Source organism: Platichthys flesus, chromosome 3 (assembly GCF_949316205.1).
Source record: "Platichthys flesus chromosome 3, fPlaFle2.1, whole genome shotgun sequence".
NCBI lineage: Eukaryota > Metazoa > Chordata > Actinopteri > Pleuronectiformes > Pleuronectidae > Platichthys > Platichthys flesus.
The window spans coordinates 1,133,393-1,151,814 of NC_084947.1; the positions used below are offsets into that span (position 1 = coordinate 1,133,393).

The window sequence follows — 18,422 nt, forward strand, 5'->3', positions numbered from 1 at the left end:
TGTTTCCTAAAACTAAAACGTCCGAATAGAAACGACACCGGAAGTGAAGGGAGGGAACTATCCCTGTTTTTGTTTTAAAAATAAAAGCCTGTGGTTTCCATGGTGACGTCCAGGTTCACCAACATCACGCAGAAACTTTAAAATGTCAACGAAGTAAAAAATGAAAAGTTAAAACAGCTTGAATCAGCGAGTTGACCGACCGGATGGAGCCTGAAGAGAGAAACGATGAGACGGGGAAATAAACCGGAAACAGCGGTTCGGTGGTTGAACTTTAAATCTGCTTAAAACCGTTTTTATTATGAAGAAGTTTGAATCATGCTTTATTTTATTTGTTGAAGTATTTTAACCCCAGCTAAGTTAAGAAACTACAGATTAACTTTGTTATGGAGCTTTTAATTTTAAACCATTTAATTTGATTTCCTTTTTCAACAATACATTATGTCTGTAAAAGAGGAAACAATACAAATTTAGAGGAACCTGTTTTGTGAGTCGGTCTAATTGTCCTCGTGTGAGTTTAAAACCCTGAGGAAACCATTGTGGTTTTGTTTTCCAGCAGCGAGCAGAGGAGCAGGGTTCGATTCCCTCGGTGTCTCAGGAGGAGCCGGACGAGGCTCAGAGGAGAAACTCCTTCAAGCAGCTTCTTGGTTCCAGTGAAACTTTGAAGCTCCGTCACAGAATGGAGCTGACGGGGAAACTCATCCTCCAGAGCAGAGCTGCAGAGCAGTGAGGACCAGCACTGAGAGGAAACAACACACTTCCATCAGCTTGGACTTGACTGTAGATTTCACTGAGTCTCAGTGACTCAAGTTCTGTGGTTGAATAAAACTTAAAATGTATTTTTCTGTGCAGTTACTCAAGTGGAGAAGAGGCCATGAGGGAGCGTCAGTACGAGAAGGCCGTGATCTGCTTCTCTAGAGCCGCCACGCTGCAGCCGGAGCAGGTGCTGCACACAAAACTACACAAACACTGACTGTGTGTAACAATGTGTGTGTTTCCACTGGTGATGATGGGAAGAAATACATACATTAAAAATTTGATATCTGTAAATTCACTGAAGTTATAAAAAACATGATTATAACAATAAAGTAAAGTGCAGGAAAAATCTATTCAAGCAATAAATGGAAAGAAATATCTGTAATACACATTCACCACTGTCTGTGAGTGAACATGATAAAATCACAGAAACCATCTGTTAACATGGAGAAGGAAGCATTTACCATCAATACTGCAGCCAGCCACCAGGGGGCGATCAAGATGCTTTGGCTTCACTTTCGGTATCATCTTGTTACTTTTGTATGTTTTTGTGTGTTTGTCGATTTGAACCTCAGTTGTGTGGGTCTTTCAGACTCGGCTGTTTGTGGCTCAGGCGGAATCGTACCTGCAGCTCTGTGACTTCCAGTCGGCAGCAGCCTGCTTTCAAAAGGCCGAGCTCCTGGAGCCCGGAGCTTTCAGCTGCCGCTTGGCTTTCATCTACTATCTCCAGGTGAGCGGCTCCACAGCGCCCCCTCTGTTCCCACTGGGGTCTATCACCCTGCTACCCAGAGCCAGGATCATGTTTTTACACCTGTGTGTGTGTTTATGAACAAAATCACCACAACACAAGGACATTTGTGATTTAAAAGAGTAGTTGTGATGTGAAAATCATCTTCATCTTCATGCTTCACGTGGTCGTTGTGCCTCATGTCCTCAGGGTCAGTGTCTGTTCGACAGAGCTCTCTTCTCAGAAGCTCTGGACTCGTTCAGCCGAGCTGCTGAGCTGAAGCCCGGCTGCAGAGTCCTCGCTGCCAGACGGTAACCAGCAAACACATTCTGTATTTATGATGTCAGAAGTTTGTCATATCTGAACAAACCACAGACTGTAGATGAAGATGGACGACGTGTCTCAACTTTCTCAGACTGTCCAGGATTATTATAGATCAGACCCTGACTGGACCCTGAACCAATCAGGAGTCAATCAGGACGTTATTACAGATATTCTCATATGTCTGTGTCACATTAATGTTGATGACTCGGTGTCTCTCAGTCTGGCCTGTCTGGCAGCTGCAGGTCTTCACGCTCACTGTCTGAAGCTGGTCAACGACTGGATGACATCGGACGGTCCGACCTCTGACCTCTACGTCCTCAGAGCCCGGCTGCACCGACGACTCCAGCAGGTCAGAGCTGCTCATGCCTTGATCAAATCTAAAGATCTCTGCAGATTTGAAAACATAACGTGACTCAGCGACAGATAAAACAGGTCGGATGATTTTAGACGATTTAATGTGGAACAGTTACAGATTCAACTTTTAATTCAGGCGGTTGAACTTGTTACAGAACTTGAATCTGAAGTTTGTCTTTCTGTCAAAACAAAAACAAAAGTCCTAGAAAGATTGAAATCACCAGATTTCTCCAAGAGGTTTGTGAGGTGCATGAAAACTTAAGTTTATCTTAGAATGATTTGGTGGAGATTCTGTTAAAGTTCCTCCCACTGACTCTTAATGGAGCTGAACTCCCGCCCAGACGTCCCAGTGTCATCGGGACGTGACGTCGGCGCTGGCGTTGACCCCGACGTGTCCGGAGGCCTCGGCTCTGCTGCTGCAGCTGCAGGAGGCCGGGGAAGGAGCCAGACTTCAGGCCGTGGAGCGGGCGCTGAGCGGGCGGCTCACTGAAGCCGTCTGCAGGATCAACGCCGCTCTGGAGAACTGTCCGCAGGACGCACGCCTCCACCTGTTCAGGTGAGCAGCACCGACAGGAAACAGGAAGCAGCTGATACAGGGTGACGTAGTATTCTGGTGATGAAGTTGATCATATGTACGTCCGTGTTTCCATCAGTAACCAACAGGTGACTGTTTCTCTTTGTTATTAACTTATCACATGAATCAGTTGTTTTATTGTTTAGCTGACGTCTTCAGATCGATTCTGTCCTTCAGTCTATTCTCTGTTCATCAGAGGGATCCTCTACCGACGCCTGAAGGACTTCACCGCCGCCATCGAGGATCTGGTTCAGGCTGTGGAGCTCAGCGAGAAGGAGGAGGGTGGGGTCAAAGGTCAGGTGGAGGTCAGACACAGGCAGGACGGCTCTTTGGAGGCGGAGGCGGAGTTTCAGCTGGTTCTCACCTACAATGACTTTGCTGTTCAGTGTTTCAGCCGAGGTCTGTACGCTGAAGCTGCTCTGCTCCTCAACAAGGCCATCGAGGAGGAGAAGGAGGAGGCGGGGCTGTACCTGAACCGAGGAGGTGAGCCCCCCCCCCCCTCGAGCAGAACCTGGTGTTTCTCTGATACCTCCTGATCCAGATGTTCAGGAGGACCTGAATCCTCCTCAGGTTCCTCCTCCTCTCCCAAACAAACAGAATCAGTGAATTTAAAAGATTTAATGTAAAAAAAATTACAGATTTAAAAGTAACAGAATATTTGAATCTTAAAAATAAATCAAAAACTCAGTGAATCTGATTATTTGCTGCTTCAGGGCAGAAAACGTTGGATTCTGCTTCGGGTGAGACGTTTGTTAAACTTCTTTGATCGAATAAGGACGTGTCAGGTGACGTGTGAATATGAACCTGTCGGATCAGAAACCATCACACGGACACAAACCAGAAAAACCTGGTCAGCATTTCTCCGACTGCAGTAAACACAGTTTGAACCGGTTCACTGCTCTGCACTGTACAACTGGATTTATGTAATTAACACATTTAAGCTCAGAGTCAGACCCCCCACCACTGTGTGTATGTGTGTGTGTGTGTGTGTCAGACTGTTTCTTTAAACAGGGGGAGTTGTGTTACGCTCTGTCCGACTACCAGCAGGCCGAGGAAATGATGCGACCGGACGACCCGGCTCTCCGGCTGCGCCTCGCTGTCCTTCACCACACTTTGGGATCCCTCCACTTCCAGGAGGGGTGAGAAACACACACACACGCACACACACAATAACACAGACAGACTCACAGATGCTGTATCTGTGTGTCGTGCTCGTCTGCAGGCGTTTCCAGGAGGCGGTGGACATGTTGTCTCTGTCCGTCCACTACGACCCTTCAGCCACTCGGTCCTACGAGGACAGAGCCAAGGCCCTCAGGAGGCTCCGGGAGCTGGACGGGGCCCGAGAGGACGTGATCCGAACCCTGATCCTGGATCCCAGCAGCGAGGAGGTCAGAGCGCCTCCTCACCGTCAGGAGGCTCGAGGAGACGAGTCCAGTTTGAGGGACTCAAAGTTTCCTTCAGCTCAATTAAACCAGAACTTTTTTTTATCTCATTTTCAAATTTCATTTTTGATTTTAAGTTTTCAGAAACAACGAGAACGTCCCTCAGTAAAGTTTATACCAAACAGTCTCCTTATGAAAACTCCTGATTCTGATCTGCACCAAATCGCACACCCTCAGATATCAAACCTTCCTTTGCAAAGTTGACATTCACTTTCATCTTAAAAATAAACTTACGTGTGTGTGTGTGTGTGTGTGTGTGTGTAGCTGCCTCCGATGCTCATGAGTCTGTTCCCTGGACGCTGTGTCTCTGATGTTTTGTCGAGTCCTGCAGGACAGCAGGTCAGAGGTCAGCTGACGGACGCCATCCAGGCCTGCGGCGCCGTCTCTGAGCAGCGAAGGTCAGAACTTCACTTTGGACCCGACGTGTCTGAACGACTCATTGGCTGAGAGGAACAGAAACCTGATTCTGTTTGTGATGTTTGATCAGACGCAGCGAGAAGATCCGACTGACGACCCTGACCAATGAGACGCCAGCGATTCAGTCAGGTGACTCCTCAGGAGGAGATGAGCCGAGGTCGAGTGTGAACCAACAGGAGGCGGAGTTAACTGTGAGGGGCCTCCTGCAAGGGCTCATGGGAAAAACTTCATCATCATCATGTTCTTATCCACTAAAGTGAGGTAGAACCACCACAACAAACAACAACAAACAACAACAAACAACAACAACAAACAACAACAAATCAAACCACAGTCCTGTTTCTTTAAGCCTTTCACTTCATTTAAAATATAAAAGACATCATGACAAATTATGAAAGCTTCATAAAGAGAAACATTTTAAAAAGAAAAATGAAATAATTTGAAAAATGGATGTGACGTTGAGAAGCAGTTCTAGCCTGAGTCCAGTAGAGGGCGGCAGAGACACGGTGGTTTGTGGGGAAGTTCCACTGGGTTTGATTTTTATCATCTAAGTTCAAAGGTTTGGTTCTTTATCTTCATATTGTATAAAAATAAAAATAATAAAAATTCAGGATTAATAATTGATTTAAAGTGATTTAATATGAGTCATATTGAAGGTCAGAGGTCAATGTTTTGTTCACACACAAACACACACACACACACACTCTCTTCAGTGTGCTCAGGCGGTAGAGCGGGTTGTCTACTACACAGAAGGTTTGTGGTTTGATCCCCGGCTCCTCTAGCCTGATTTCTGAAGTGTCCTTGGGCAAGAGCGAACCCCAAACTGCCCCTGTTGATGAGTTGTGTAGAAGAGTTGTATGAACGTGTGAATGTGAGTTTTCCTGTAAATCTCTTTTCGAGGAGGCGAATAACCTGTTCACATGTCGGTGAACTTTGACCCCTGGTGGTCGCCTTGTGAAGATGTGATGAGCGTGTTCTCAGAGAGTCAGCTGACCTCGCAGCATTAACAGCAGCTGTGGCAACAGCCGGCCCTCGGAGAATCGACCTGTGGCACCGGCGCTGCTGTCTCGCCATCGAGAACCCGAGAGCACAAACATGCCGAACATACCAGAGGCTGTCGCAGGCGCTGCTCGAACCCTCGCTGCTTCGTCGACTCTGATGGAAACTGACACGGAGTTTTTCCTCCTTCACCGTTTTGGGACGAGCCGCCACACGAGGAACACGAGAGGAAACCTCCTTCTCGTCTACAAGTCTGTTTTTATTTGTTCAGATGTATTTCTTTATTTTATTTCGATACCCAATGAAGTTCCACGCTGCCGGGGAATGTGGGTGCAGACGACCACGGAGAACTGTCAATCAAGACTCACTGAGTTGGCACTATCGAGGACAGGTCCTCAGACGAGTGTGTGTGGCTGGTTCTGTGTTTGTGAGGACGTGTGGCACCTGTGCAGCGGCTCCTTTATGAGGACAGTTTTCTGTGAAGGTCAGATTCAGATTCAGTTCTTATATGAATGTGTGTTTGAGTCTCCACAAGAGTAGAGACACAGTCCTGAACGTGTGTGGGCCTCAGCCCCTCAGCAGAGCGGTGTGGGACAGGCAGCGGTCGTAAAGGAGCTGAGAAGTGTTTCACACTTGTGCAATAAAAGGCTCGAGTTACCGTCCTGTCAGGGCCGCGCGGTGCAGCCAGCAGGGAGGTGCCGGTGGCCCGGCCAGCTGGGTCTCCGAGCCCAGACAAAAACACCTTTCTCTGGGCACAGGAGCTGGCGGCTTGGCCCGGACTCAAAACATTCCCTGGTGGAAGGGAGGTTCATTCACGTTTTGGCCGACCACTGTTTTGTCTGCGATACGCTCGAGACGTGTGTAGTCTTTGGGTCGTGTTCGGGCAGGTGACGTGCGCGGACGCACAACTCCACGTCGCCCCGAAGCGAGCGGGGAACAGGAGACGAGAGCTCGGGATTAGAGCTGCGGAGGCCGTGAAGTCTGTGCCAGTCGGGGGTTTTGTCAATGGTCAGTTTCTACTAAGTTCATGAAATGAGAATGAATCAGATCAGTGAGGCTGTGAAACTCCCCAAGCTCTCCAGAGACCAGATCCCAACAGATACACAACATTTCATTTTATTTGCTAAAAAACAACACACATTATACTGAATACACAAAATCCTGCAGTAAATGAGGTGCTGATGAAGGTTTCCAGCAGAGACGTGACACAGTCTGAACCTTGGAGACAGACGAGTCCACCTGTGGATCCAGAGACACGTCGGGACGCTGCAGTTTGGACGTCTGGGCCGCTGCTTCCTCTCCTCCAGCGTCTGATGCTCCTCATGACACATTTAGCACCGCGAGGACGTATGAAACGGTAAAACGTGCTTTACAGTCCTGTAACTCTCACAAACGAGTCGGACCGGTTCCTCTTCCTGACGGAGAGGAGGGGTGGACAGACGGAGGCGAGCAGACGAAGGCCGTCCCCTGAGGAACATTTCTAAAGATAATTTATATATCTTGGAGAGATAAACCATCTGCCTGTTTGTTCTCCTCGTAAATCTCCCAGTCAGTTTTACTGGCTCGTCTCAGCCACCGTCTCGCTGCTCGTGCTGTGTGTGCGTCCGATCGCCTCCTCACAGCTGTCCTCTTATCGGCTCTCCGGGGCCTTCGGGGGCCCGACTCGCCTTTTAGCTCGTGCCCTAAAAATGTAACGAGCACATCAGGGCACTGATGTGACGTCTCCTCCGCGACTGGCGGCGGCGGCGGCGGCTGGATTCCTGAAGTCGCTGCTGACCTTAAATATTCGACTGGCCAAAAGGATTCTTTGGAGTGGAGAGGAACGTCCTCATGAAGGTTGGTTTCCTGCTGAAGGAGATGAACTTACCAGCCACGTACAAGTTTATCAGCGTTTGGCCGACAGTTCTCTGGTGATGTTCCACGCCCGCTCCTCGGGACGAAGTCCTCCTGCGCTCGAGTCTCCGGCTTCACTTCCAGCCGTTCATCTCTTTGAGTTTGCTGATGCTGGTGCCTTTGACAGGTGTGGAGGGCGGGGGGGTGTAGAGAGGCAGGGTGGGGGTGCTGCAGCCTCGTGGCCACAGCTTCTCCGTTGGGACCGTCCACACGGAGCGAGACTTCTTCGTCTTGGATTTGTCCGTCTTGTCTTTGACGGTGCCCGGGGACATGGACTGCAGGGAGAACCAGGAGGACAGTGGGTTTTAATCACAGATTCAAAATGCTCTAAATCTATCAATCACTCGTTATATATCATGATTCCTAAAAGAAAAATGAAATCTAGAATAGAGAAATAAAAATTCAACTTGTTGCAAAGATAGCGACGACTGAAACATCGATCCTAATTATTTGGGATCATCTTTAAAGTCCCTGATCGTCTTCCTACAGGAGACTGAAGTGACACGTGGTCAGAAACCACTCAACCTTCATAGCTTTACAGGTTTGGTTGAAGTTTGAATTGAACTGTTATTTCTGTCGATGCACAGTCTGACCCTGTTTTAAATCTTTGATAACTAAAACTTGAAATGCTCCAGACATCGTTAAAATGAAAGATTTGATTTAAAGGCATCGTGCCCCCCCCCCCCCCTCATGTTTAGATGTAGTGAATGTAAACGCACGCAGCAGCACAACGTGTAGCAGCTGAGCTTGGCAGCGTTCCGCTCCGTCCCTGCGTAGCGGTTCTTCTTCGGCAGCAGCAGGACGAAGGACACAGCCAGAGACAGGTGGTAGAAGCTGTGGACGTAGGCGTAGTCCCACTCCTGCACGGAAGAGGAAACATCACGCTGAAGACATCACTGCTCCAGTAACAATATGTATACAAAAAGTAATTTAATAATATATCTGATATTAATCTGTCGGGATGAGATTGAAGAGATTCACCTCAAAGTAGAAGCGCAGCATGAGAGCGAGGGCGCCGAAGCAGCAGCCGGGACCGACCTGCTGCGTGTACACCTTCTTGTCCGGGTACACGGCCCTCAGCTGCTTCATCTTCTGCAGCTGGAGCACCAGGAGACACACAGAGAGAGTTCAACGATGGAAGACGAGACGACCTCAACCTCTGATCGCTGCCATGTTGGACACCACTCACCCATTTGACGGTGATGATGAAGACGGCCGATCCGATGGGTCCGGAGTAGATCCCGTAGCCCCAGCGGTCCTGGTAGATCCTCACGGCGGTGGTCAGCACTCCGAACATCGTGATGCTGGAGCGCTGAGGCTCGTCGAAGTCGCCCAGAGCTGGAACGAAGAGACGCAGACGAATCATCAGACTTCTTCAACGTGTTCATGTTAACGACTAAATCTGATCTGCTCCTGCAGGATTTAACAGTAGAAACCACATTTATTTATTTATCTGAACATTTATTTAACATCTACTTTGAATTTTGGTCCCTGTCCCATCTGCTAACATGGAGGAGGTGGGGTTTATACTGCAGGCAGCCACTAGGGGTGATCAAGACGCTTCAGCCAGTGAAAACAGGAAGTGAAGACGAGACGGAAAGAAGAAAACGTGAGAGAAACTTCCTCTGATCTTCATCTGCTGTCACGAGGAGGAAGTGAGGAGAGCTGGACAGAGATCAGATCTCAGTGTGCACACATGTTAACACCGGGTGTGAAGGGGATCACATCCAAATCTGATCTGGATTCACTCTGGATCAGAGCAGTGGGTGTAAACAGAGTGAAGAGGATCAGAGCCGTCAGCTGTCCGAGCCTCAGGCCTCCATGACCATCGCTGGAAAACCTCACGGGCTTAGAGCAGCAAATGTTGTAATATGTGTGTGTGTGTGTGTGTGTGTGTGTGTGCAGTCATACGAGAGAACCACACTGTGCCCATCTGAACACATGAGCAGCGACTCAGTGACACAACACATGTTGTGGACAACTGCTGCAGGAGGAGCTGGTTGTTTTTAACCTTGAGACGAGCAGTTGTCGAATTCCAATTAATAATCTTTATTTACTTTCTCTTGCAAGACACACACAAACACACACACACTCTCTCTCACACACACACACACACACTCTCTCTCACACACACTCTCTCTCACACACACACACACGCACACACACGCACACACACTGAACAGTGAAACGTACCGATCAGTGTGACCCACATGGAGAGGGCCGTGGCGTAAACACTGAAGTATTCCAGGACGTCGTATCTCATGAAGCACAGGATGGAGAGACCTGGTCCATCACACGCGTGATAGATCTACACAACACGCAAACACACACGTTGATTATAATGAGTTAAACACTTAAAACTTGGTGTTTAATATAAGAGCAAACAAATCATGAAACCCTTTATACACAACCTAAAAGTTATTTCTACAGATAAAACTAAATATGGAATCTTCTGGGAACAGCCACTTTATTCATATTTTTTAGGTTTTAGTTGTAAGTTGTTAAAATGTCTGGTAACATTAAATGGATATTTTTTAATCAGATTTCTTATTTCTTCTATTGTTCTTTATCTGCAAGGTATTAATTTACAAGCTACTGAGAAGATGATTTATGAAGGATCTGGATTCCACCAGCTCTAAGATCTGAGGTTAATCAATCAGAGAGTGATTAAGATTCTCTAACCAGATCTCAGCTTCTGATCAGAGCCTCTGGATAATAAATCACAACTTCACTGATGCTCATATCGATATGATTCTATGAGGTTGAGTTAATCAGCTTCAGGAGGAAACCTCTAATGAGGAGCACTTTCTCACCGCGGTGAAGAACATGGTGAAGAAGTAGACCATGGCCTCCATGTGGAAGCCCCTCTTGGCGGCGACGCTGGCTGCCGGGAGGAACACCAGGCTGCTGACTGTGGGCAGCAGCATCTTGGCGATGAACGCTCCCATGGTGGAGGAACCACAAACACAACGTCAACACAACGTCAACACAAACACTTCTGGAGCAGAAGACGTTCTGCAGGATTCAGATGAAGGAGAAGAAGTTTGAGCTGGTAAATGTCCTCAGGTCCCTCAGTCCTCACGGTGTGCCACACTCTGAGCTTCAGGATTCATTAAGCTGCACACATGCCCTCGTGCACACTCCCAGGCTGCACGGACACACCCAGCTGTCCGGGGGGGGCCTTTAAACTTTAAATGTCCCTCCAGGCTGTCAGGTCCTCGGGGGCCTGGACCTGCAGCGTCATCGCTCATCAGCTGTTTGACCGTGGGAGGGGCTCCGGGCAGGAGCCGGGCTTCACATGCACTGGGTCACATCTACAATAAAATATCAACATGATAATTATCCTGCTCAAGGAAATGAACAGAAGATGCAATGACTCAAATTCTGCTTGAATTTATTCATTGGTTTATTTGCTCTCAACTCATTTGGTTCTCTACACAAATGTCTGGTTTAAAAGTGTCTCCGGCCTGTAGAGGTGATCAGTGTCCCACCAGTAGGCTCTTTAATTATCAGCCATGATATTTTAACCATCCGAGGTAGAAAACACACAAGTAAGAACACAGAAAATCACATAAAAACTAATTATAACAGTCGTAAAAGAATAAAACCCTGTCCCCTGTAAGGCCAGGCCGCCTCCTCTGGGTGAGGCCATATTTGACGCTGCTCGGATGAATGTGTCTGAATGAGTTGATCCCACGATGGTGCGGCAGCAGTTGCCTCCTCCGCTCGGCTCTCAGCTGTTACACCTGCTCAGAGGCTCGAGGCAGCGAGACAAAGGGTGCAGTATTGCAGAGGGGTGTCCCCCCCCCACGCCTCAGATTCTCAGAGTGCCTCTGTTACCCGAGCCGCCGGGCACCAGGCCGACAACACACTCACACACCCGACGGTGGTGGACGAGCTGCCGGGGCCGCACCACGCCCTCGGCCGGGACCCCTCTGCAGACGGGACCTGGTCTAAGTCTCTGTTCCCTTGTTTCTGATGATCTGTCCGTCCAGCACAGGCTGTGAGGACGTTCACGTCCCTGGAGCTAAACGCTCTGTGGGGCTCACTGAGCTTCGGTTTCCAGCAGGGGGCGTGTCACTCTCTGTGAGAGGAATGTGCATGTGTCCGACCCACCTGTGAGTGAGCAGCCATTTGAGGTAATCTGATTACCACACTTACTGTCAGGGGGAGTCTGACGACCTCAGATGACCCGACCCAGACCTCCAGCTCACCCTGGTGGTCAGGAGGTCAAAGGTGCACTTTGGAAAGTTAAATAAGTGAGGGGGGGAGAAAGCTTAGACGTTATTTAAAGATGGAGGACATGACCACGGTCCTCTTGGAGTCAAGTGAAGGTTGTGAGTGTCTGTGTCATCGTTTCCTAACTTCTAATCATGAAGATGGAAGAGACAACATCTGCTGTTACAACTCAACATCTGTAAGGACGTGGGACCAGTTTAACTATACAACAAACCAGTTTAACGGCTCCTTAAAAGCCATAACCACCAGCTGATCTGTTTTATAAAGACACATAAAGTTAAACATGATAATTATTTGATTCTGGCAGCAGGTGTCTGATGCTTCCTACATGTTTCAACATCGATCATCATTCAATCATCAGGTTTATTTGGACATTTAATCTTAAATTCTGCTCTGTCTGCATATTTCAGTTTCACAACTGTCACGTCTGGTTAGTCTGGATTTCTTTGTCTGTCCCGGACCCTGTGTCCTTCTGGTCCAGGAGGGTTCGTGGCCCCGGGTGACTTTCGCCTCAGGACCCCTCAGTGTAAACACGGCGGGTTAGTGTGGGAATCTGGAGCAGACTTCCTGGACGCATCTGAAAAAACACTGCGCTTCCTTTTGATTCAGTAATAAATAGCGGTGACCTCTGACCCCTCGACCCTTTTCACAAACAACTGTAGGGCCGAGCTCGTGTCTCAGCTGAAGAGTCACTGTGTTGTTTCACCTTTTAGTTCATCAGATATTTGACTGTGGTTCTTTGTTCTGATTTAAACTCCAGTGATTCTTCTCTTCAATAATTCATATCACAGATAAACCAAATAGATAGAAAGACGTAGTTGAGGTATTTAAGCCGTGTTGTGTCAATCTAAGGGACAAACAGTGGTGGGACACGGGTCTGTAACAGGACGAGGTGGACGAGTGGACGGCTGATCCATTGTGCTCTGCAGGTGTGGGTTTGAATCCCATCCTCATCAAATTCACCAGAAGCCGTTTCCAGACACAAACTCTGGGAGTTCTCCAGAAATCGTCCTGCTCACTCTGACATTTTCCAGATATTTCATCAGGATAAACTCTCACACACATTCACACGCGAGTGCTGCTGTTTTTTATTAATATACTTTGTTGCTGGTGTTTGTTTCCTTTGAAGAGAATGAAACCAAAGACTCAGTTTCAACTCCAGGTTCTTTAATTGTGTCTTTTGTTTCACACGTTTTAGAGAAAGTCTGAAATGTGCAGCTTCTCCCGTTTCCATGTTGTTCTCCTGGTTAGGGTTAGGCTTGTGTTTTATAACTCCTGTAATTGCTCTTTTGTCTGCGTGAAACCACCTAATGACTCCAGACTTCGTGTGGCACGCTGCTAGTGTGCACACACACACACAGACAGACACACACACACAGACACACACCCGTGGGAGTGTACTTAGCACCACATTTTCTTTCTCCTCTTTATTTGTGTTGTACAGTGGAGGGTGGCAGGCCTGGTGCTGGTGGGCAGGGTCTGTTCTCCTCTCTGAACTCTGTCTATCAGCTCATGAATCTGGAAGTGCAGCAGAGCGCTGGCTAATGTAGGCAGCAGACGGAGCAGGGGGGGGGGGGGTGCTGCCAGATGGGAAATGTTGAAGTATCAGAGGCTTAAAATGATCGTATGTGGCAGGAAATTATACAAACAATAACAATATATATATATATATATTTGTATTGTTTATAAATGTATAAATAAACAGTACTCTCATAAAACACATTAAGACAAATTCAATCAATCACATTTCTTTTGACTTGTCTCATAGATGTTAACAAGGATCAACTTCCTCTGGTCTTAACTCAACTCGAGTCAAACTCCAGAGGAACTGAGTGAGTGAAGCTCAGTCCCCTGTGAGGATCCTCTCAGGACACACACACATGCTGATGGAACTGAACACATCAACACAACAACAGGATTCACTACAGTTTGTAACATCATCTTTAAAGTCTGATGGAGATGAAGGAGCAGATGAACTGAGGAGTTCCTGATGGTAGAAGTTGTGAGGAGACGTGTCGGCTGACACCACGATCCACGATGCAGCTGCAGCTCTGATCCTGGATCTGCAAACGATGAAGCAGCAGAACTAAGAGCAGGTCCACACGATTATTACACAAGTCAAACATTTCTCCACACAATCCACTTTCTGTAGGTGTTTCAGGTCCAGACGACCTTCTGGCTGACCTCTGTGGCTGATGAACTCCACTCAATGAAAACGCCCTCGGACAATTGACTGTAAAACGATTGAGACGTGTCCGGTTTTAATCTGATTAAATGTCCATGAAGAGAATGAAGTGAGAGATCAAGAGAGAGGAGACAGGAGAATAACAGAGAGGACAAGTGCAAAGCTGCAGAGACACAGCTGAAGAAACAGAGAGAAGAGAAGGAAGGAGTGTGATGGAAAGAGGAGAGCAAGAAACACAGGGAGAGGAAGAGCGGGAGGGGTGAGAAATAACAGCAGAAGAAGGTAGAGAAAAACACGGCGAGAGGAGAGGAGGAATCGTGAGCGGAGGGGAGAGGAGGAGGCAGACAGACAGATGAGGACAAGAGGGGAAGACGACATGGAGGGCAGACACGGTGGTCCTCAGACGTCTGCTCGTCCTCCTCTCATCATTCACTCTCCTCGTCTCATTCCTCCGTCTGAGTCGCTGTCCTCCATCTGGTTCTGGCTTCGTCTGAGTGCTTCGCAGAAGGAGGATTCCCAGGTCGCTGAAAGGAGAAGTTCCCGGGATCAGAACTTTATCTGCTCATCGCGTCATGTCACACACACACACACACACACACACACACACACACACACACACACACATCACACACTTCACACACATCACATTCATTTATCCATTTCTCCTTGAGACATCTTCACCAGTTACATTTGAATTTCCAAACTACTTGTGAACAATTTCTGAACTTTACCTGCTTCTGTATTAATTCCCTCTGAGCAGGAGGTTATGTTTTCACCCCGGTTTATGTTTTTTGTTTGTTGTAAAACTAAAAACTACTCAACAGATTTCCATGAAACTTGGTGGAAGGATGGAAGATGAGCAAAGGCAGAACTCAAAATCAGTTGCGTGTCCTGGTTTGTTTTTCATCACTTTCTTTAACATTGTGGGACAGCACGTGTTTTTTAACATTTTTCATTTTGCATCATGGATCCTGATGAAATTAAATCGGACTTATTCAGAAGATATTTATGTGTTATTTGGTGCAGATCCAAATATTAATCTGGATGTAGTGGACTGGACTCATGAATATGAGTTAAATGAAAACAGATGAAATACGTCTTTAACGTTATTAAACAGTATTAAACCATGAGAGAATCCAGTCTGATGATTATTCTCCTCCCTGAGACACATGAAGAAGAAGTGAGCGTGAACCACAGCTTCTTCTAAAGCCTGATCCTGTGTCAGCTAGCATCGGCCTGCTAGCCTCTAGCATCTAGATCACCTCCCACCGGCCTCTGAACTCTCGGCTGAATCAGTTTCACCCTCAGTTTTTAAGTCATCAAATATAATTAAACACAAACTCATGAGCAACACGAACAGAGGATCAAACACCAGAGTGACATTGGTAAGTAACAAGAAATGTCAAAGGAACAAGACAAGGTCACAATCTGCGTGAAATAATAAAAACAGGTGTGAAATTGAAGATGCGACTTTTCGTTCCTTTTTTTTATCACACAGACATAAAGTTGACATCTCGGTCTTGTCTCGGTTCTGAAATCCTATCGCACCTCAGACTCTCCCGCTGGCCGGCGCTGCCAGAAAACATTCTATCATCTCGTCATCGGAGACGAGTTGAACCGAAAGCAACTGGACGACTTCTTCAGCTCTGAGCGGGGGGGAGTCCCCCCTGTGGAACCTCCGCGGGGTCGTTAACCAGCTGCTGATGTCACTGGGTCGAGAACTGAAGACGCGTCTGCGTCATAATTGAGCAGGAACGTTTCCTCATTGAAAGTTATGTCTGTCTACCGGTGTAAGTTATGAGGATATGATTTTTATCCAGCTGCTTCAGAAACGACACGTTCACATTTCAGAAAAAGAAGCAGATGATCTACCGGCCGTTTCTTGTTTTCTTACAGCTCTGCTGCGACAATAACATAATATCATCATTTCATTGTTTATTAAATAAAGCTCTTTATCAGAACAGCTTTGACTCCATGGACCTTCTAGAAGCCTCAGATATTCTAACCGTGGCCTTTTAATAACCTGAGACCTGAGATCTACCGACTAACTCCACACAACTGTTTGAATGTGAAACGCACATCTCATGCACTGTTCATCCCGCGTCACACTCTTCACGTGTTACTGAGGAGAAAGTCAATGTTAAGTTCAAGAGTAATACAACTAATAAACAGGTGTACACCCCTGCAGAATGAACTGTGTGTGTATGTAGGGCACAGGGGAAGTGGTATCTACTGACTTCATGCTAAATCCTACCTTCCTACCAAAAACCATAAAATCATTATGGATGTTTTAACAGACCTTTGAGAGTTGAAAAGCGCTGTCCGCCTGCGTGAGCCGTGAAGACGTGGCACAGGAGATCAACACACGATCTACAGATGATGAAACAGACACTGTCACTTAAAGAGCTTTGAATTGTGTTAATGTCCACACACACACAACCTCTCTATGTGCACACACAGCTCTATCTCATATCCACAGGTTATGAGGGGAGATGCAGTTTTGGATGCTCTGGTTCGGTTCAGGTTACAAATTGCCGTCTGATTATTATTTTATAGAATCTGATTCAAGTTAATTATTCTGTGAAAACAACCACAGCAGCGTGAACTTTGAGAGAAGATCATCTTACAAAGAAAAACAAAAAACCATATCAGTGCAACGTTGGAGAAATGAATGAGAACGTTCCAGCTCAGGATGGAGCAGAGGACTCAGGGGAGCAGAGCACTGTGGGAACTGGGGAGCTCCCGTCTGTCTGTCTGTGGCTCTGTCTGTGGCTCTGTCTGTGGCTCTGTCTGAGGCTCTGTCTGTGGCTCTGTCTCTCTGTCTGTGGCTCTGTCTGTGGCTCGGTCTGTGGCTCTGTCTGTGGCTCTGTCTCAGGCTCTGTCTGTGGCTCTGTCTGTCCGTCTGGAGGGAAACAGCAGGAAGGTGCCTCCGTTCCATCAGATGCTCATGAACTGCTGCTCTGTCAGTTACTCCTCTTTCTCTGTGGAACTCAGATCCTCCCTCTGTCTGTCTCCGTCGGCTGCCGCTCTGCTGCTCCTGCTGACTGAGGAGGAGGAGGAGGAGGAGGAGGAGGAGAAGGAGGAGGAGGAGGAGGAGGAGGAGGAGGAGGAGGAGGAAGAGGGATGCAGGGAGAGTACACCTTACCTCCCTCCCTCCCTTTCTTTCTTCCTCTTCTCTGTCTCTCCCTCTCCACTCCACAGCAATAGCAGCACCATTCACTAACACACCACAACACACCACTTGCTGTCACTAGCACACTAACAAACACACACACACTCAAACACACTCTCTCAGACACACACACACACACACATACACACACATTGAGTGGCATCCTTAGCTCAGAGAGAGACGCCCTTGGACTGCTTCAGGCGAGGTGAGCGGGTAAATATTTGTGTGCATGACAGAGAGTGTGTATGTTGTGTTAAAGCTTGTGTAAGTTGTGTGGAGTTTGTGTGTAATTCTGTGTGTTTGCATTTTCTTGCATAAGTGTGTTAGCTCTGAGTGTCTTTGTTGGCTCTTTGCATGTCTGCATGGGCTGGTGTGGGTAGCCTCAGCTCTGTGTGTGTGTGTGTGTGTTTGTGTGTGTGTGTGTGTGTGTGTGTATGTGTGTGTGTGTGTTTACGAGGTGCACCAGAGCCAATGAGACTTGTGTTTTGCACCAGACCAAAACAAACCCACAAAATAATGCTGACTCTCATCCAGAAGTGTGTTGTTTTTTTTGAAGGCGCATGTATATGTGTGTGTGTGTGTGAGTGTTTGTGTGTGTGTGTGTGTGTGTGTGTGTGTGTGTGTGTGTGTGTGTGTATGTCTGGAGAGGCCAGAGTCTGTCTGGAAACTTGTCAGCTGTTGGGATATGTGTGTGTGTGTGTGTGTGTGTGTTGGTGCCAGTGCTACTTGTCAAACTGGGGGTTGTGGTTCTTGTGGCTCTAAACTGCTGCAGAGAATTACAGGATAAAATCTCCTGCTCCAGTGTCGAGTTTCACTTTCAGCTCCGACACAACAACCTTCTCTTTCCAGCGTCAGAACCAGGTCCTGGTGTGAACATGAGGAAACAGTGTCAGGGTCAGTCTCACAGTCAGGAGGGAACTGATGAGTTTGCTGGAGGATCAGATATCAGACACGTCACGTTTAACGTTTCATCATCAGCTCAGTGAAAAACTGATTCAAAGATCTGCAGCTGAAACATCTGCTCACAGCCGAGAGTCTGAAGCTTCATGTGGTTTCATTTCATCTGTTAGCTCCACTGGAGAATTACTACGTGGGCGGAGTATACCCGTGCTTGACTCTGATTGGTTTGTAGAGCGTGTTGTCAGTGGGGGGGGTGGGGGGGTATGTAGTCCTTCTGTTTGAATGGAGAAAATTAATGAAGAGCTTCATGATGGTATCACTAGCAGCATCAGAACCTTCAGCCACAGTACTTATCCAGTACTCCATAGTACTCCAGTACTCCAGTAATCCAGTACTCCATAGTACTCATCCAGTACTCCAGTACTCCAGTACTCCAGTACTCC

General features: G+C 47.4%; 2 protein-coding genes across 4 annotated transcripts; one reads left to right on the forward strand and one right to left on the reverse strand.

Moving 5' to 3' along the window:
* Window positions 1-42: 42 nt before the first annotated feature.
* Window positions 43-5,196, forward strand: LOC133935869 (tetratricopeptide repeat protein 16). 3 transcript variants are annotated; one of them, XM_062381282.1, is made up of 13 exons: window positions 43-255; window positions 554-723; window positions 850-940; window positions 1,346-1,483; window positions 1,691-1,791; window positions 2,024-2,153; window positions 2,500-2,714; window positions 2,929-3,037; window positions 3,119-3,215; window positions 3,727-3,871; window positions 3,955-4,120; window positions 4,439-4,572; window positions 4,662-5,196. In XM_062381282.1, the coding sequence occupies exons 1-13, from the start codon at window positions 226-228 to the stop codon at window positions 4,849-4,851; spliced, it is 1,716 nt and encodes a 571-aa protein (XP_062237266.1). In that variant the 5' UTR covers window positions 43-225; the 3' UTR covers window positions 4,852-5,196. The 3 variants fall into 3 exon arrangements, with proteins under 3 accessions (XP_062237266.1, XP_062237264.1, XP_062237265.1); XM_062381280.1 differs by having other exon boundaries at window positions 44-255; window positions 2,929-3,215; XM_062381281.1 differs by having other exon boundaries at window positions 44-255; window positions 557-723; window positions 2,929-3,215.
* A 2,361-nt stretch (window positions 5,197-7,557) lies between these two features.
* On the reverse strand, window positions 7,558-10,431 carry mymk (myomaker, myoblast fusion factor). Its single transcript, XM_062381302.1, has 6 exons — window positions 10,297-10,431; window positions 9,677-9,791; window positions 8,673-8,821; window positions 8,465-8,581; window positions 8,203-8,343; window positions 7,558-7,758 (listed from the first exon to the last, which is right to left on the reverse strand). The coding sequence occupies exons 1-6, from the start codon at window positions 10,429-10,431 to the stop codon at window positions 7,558-7,560; spliced, it is 858 nt and encodes a 285-aa protein (XP_062237286.1).
* Between the last annotated feature and the right edge of the window lie 7,991 nt (window positions 10,432-18,422).

Coding starts and splice junctions, on each gene's coding strand:
- LOC133935869 (XM_062381280.1), top strand. CDS start 226: ATGAGACGGGGAAATAAACCGGAAACAGCG. Junction 1,484..1,690: donor CTTTCATCTACTATCTCCAG/GTGAGCGGCTCC, acceptor TCATGTCCTCAG/GGTCAGTGTCTGTTCGACAG. Junction 3,872..3,954: donor TCCCTCCACTTCCAGGAGGG/GTGAGAAACACA, acceptor GCTCGTCTGCAG/GCGTTTCCAGGAGGCGGTGG.
- mymk (XM_062381302.1), bottom strand. CDS start 10,431: ATGGGAGCGTTCATCGCCAAGATGCTGCTGCCCACAGTCAGCAGCCTG. Junction 8,582..8,672: donor TCATCATCACCGTCAAATGG/GTGAGTGGTGTC, acceptor CTGGTGCTCCAG/CTGCAGAAGATGAAGCAGCT. Junction 8,344..8,464: donor TGCTGCGCTTCTACTTTGAG/GTGAATCTCTTC, acceptor TCTTCCGTGCAG/GAGTGGGACTACGCCTACGT.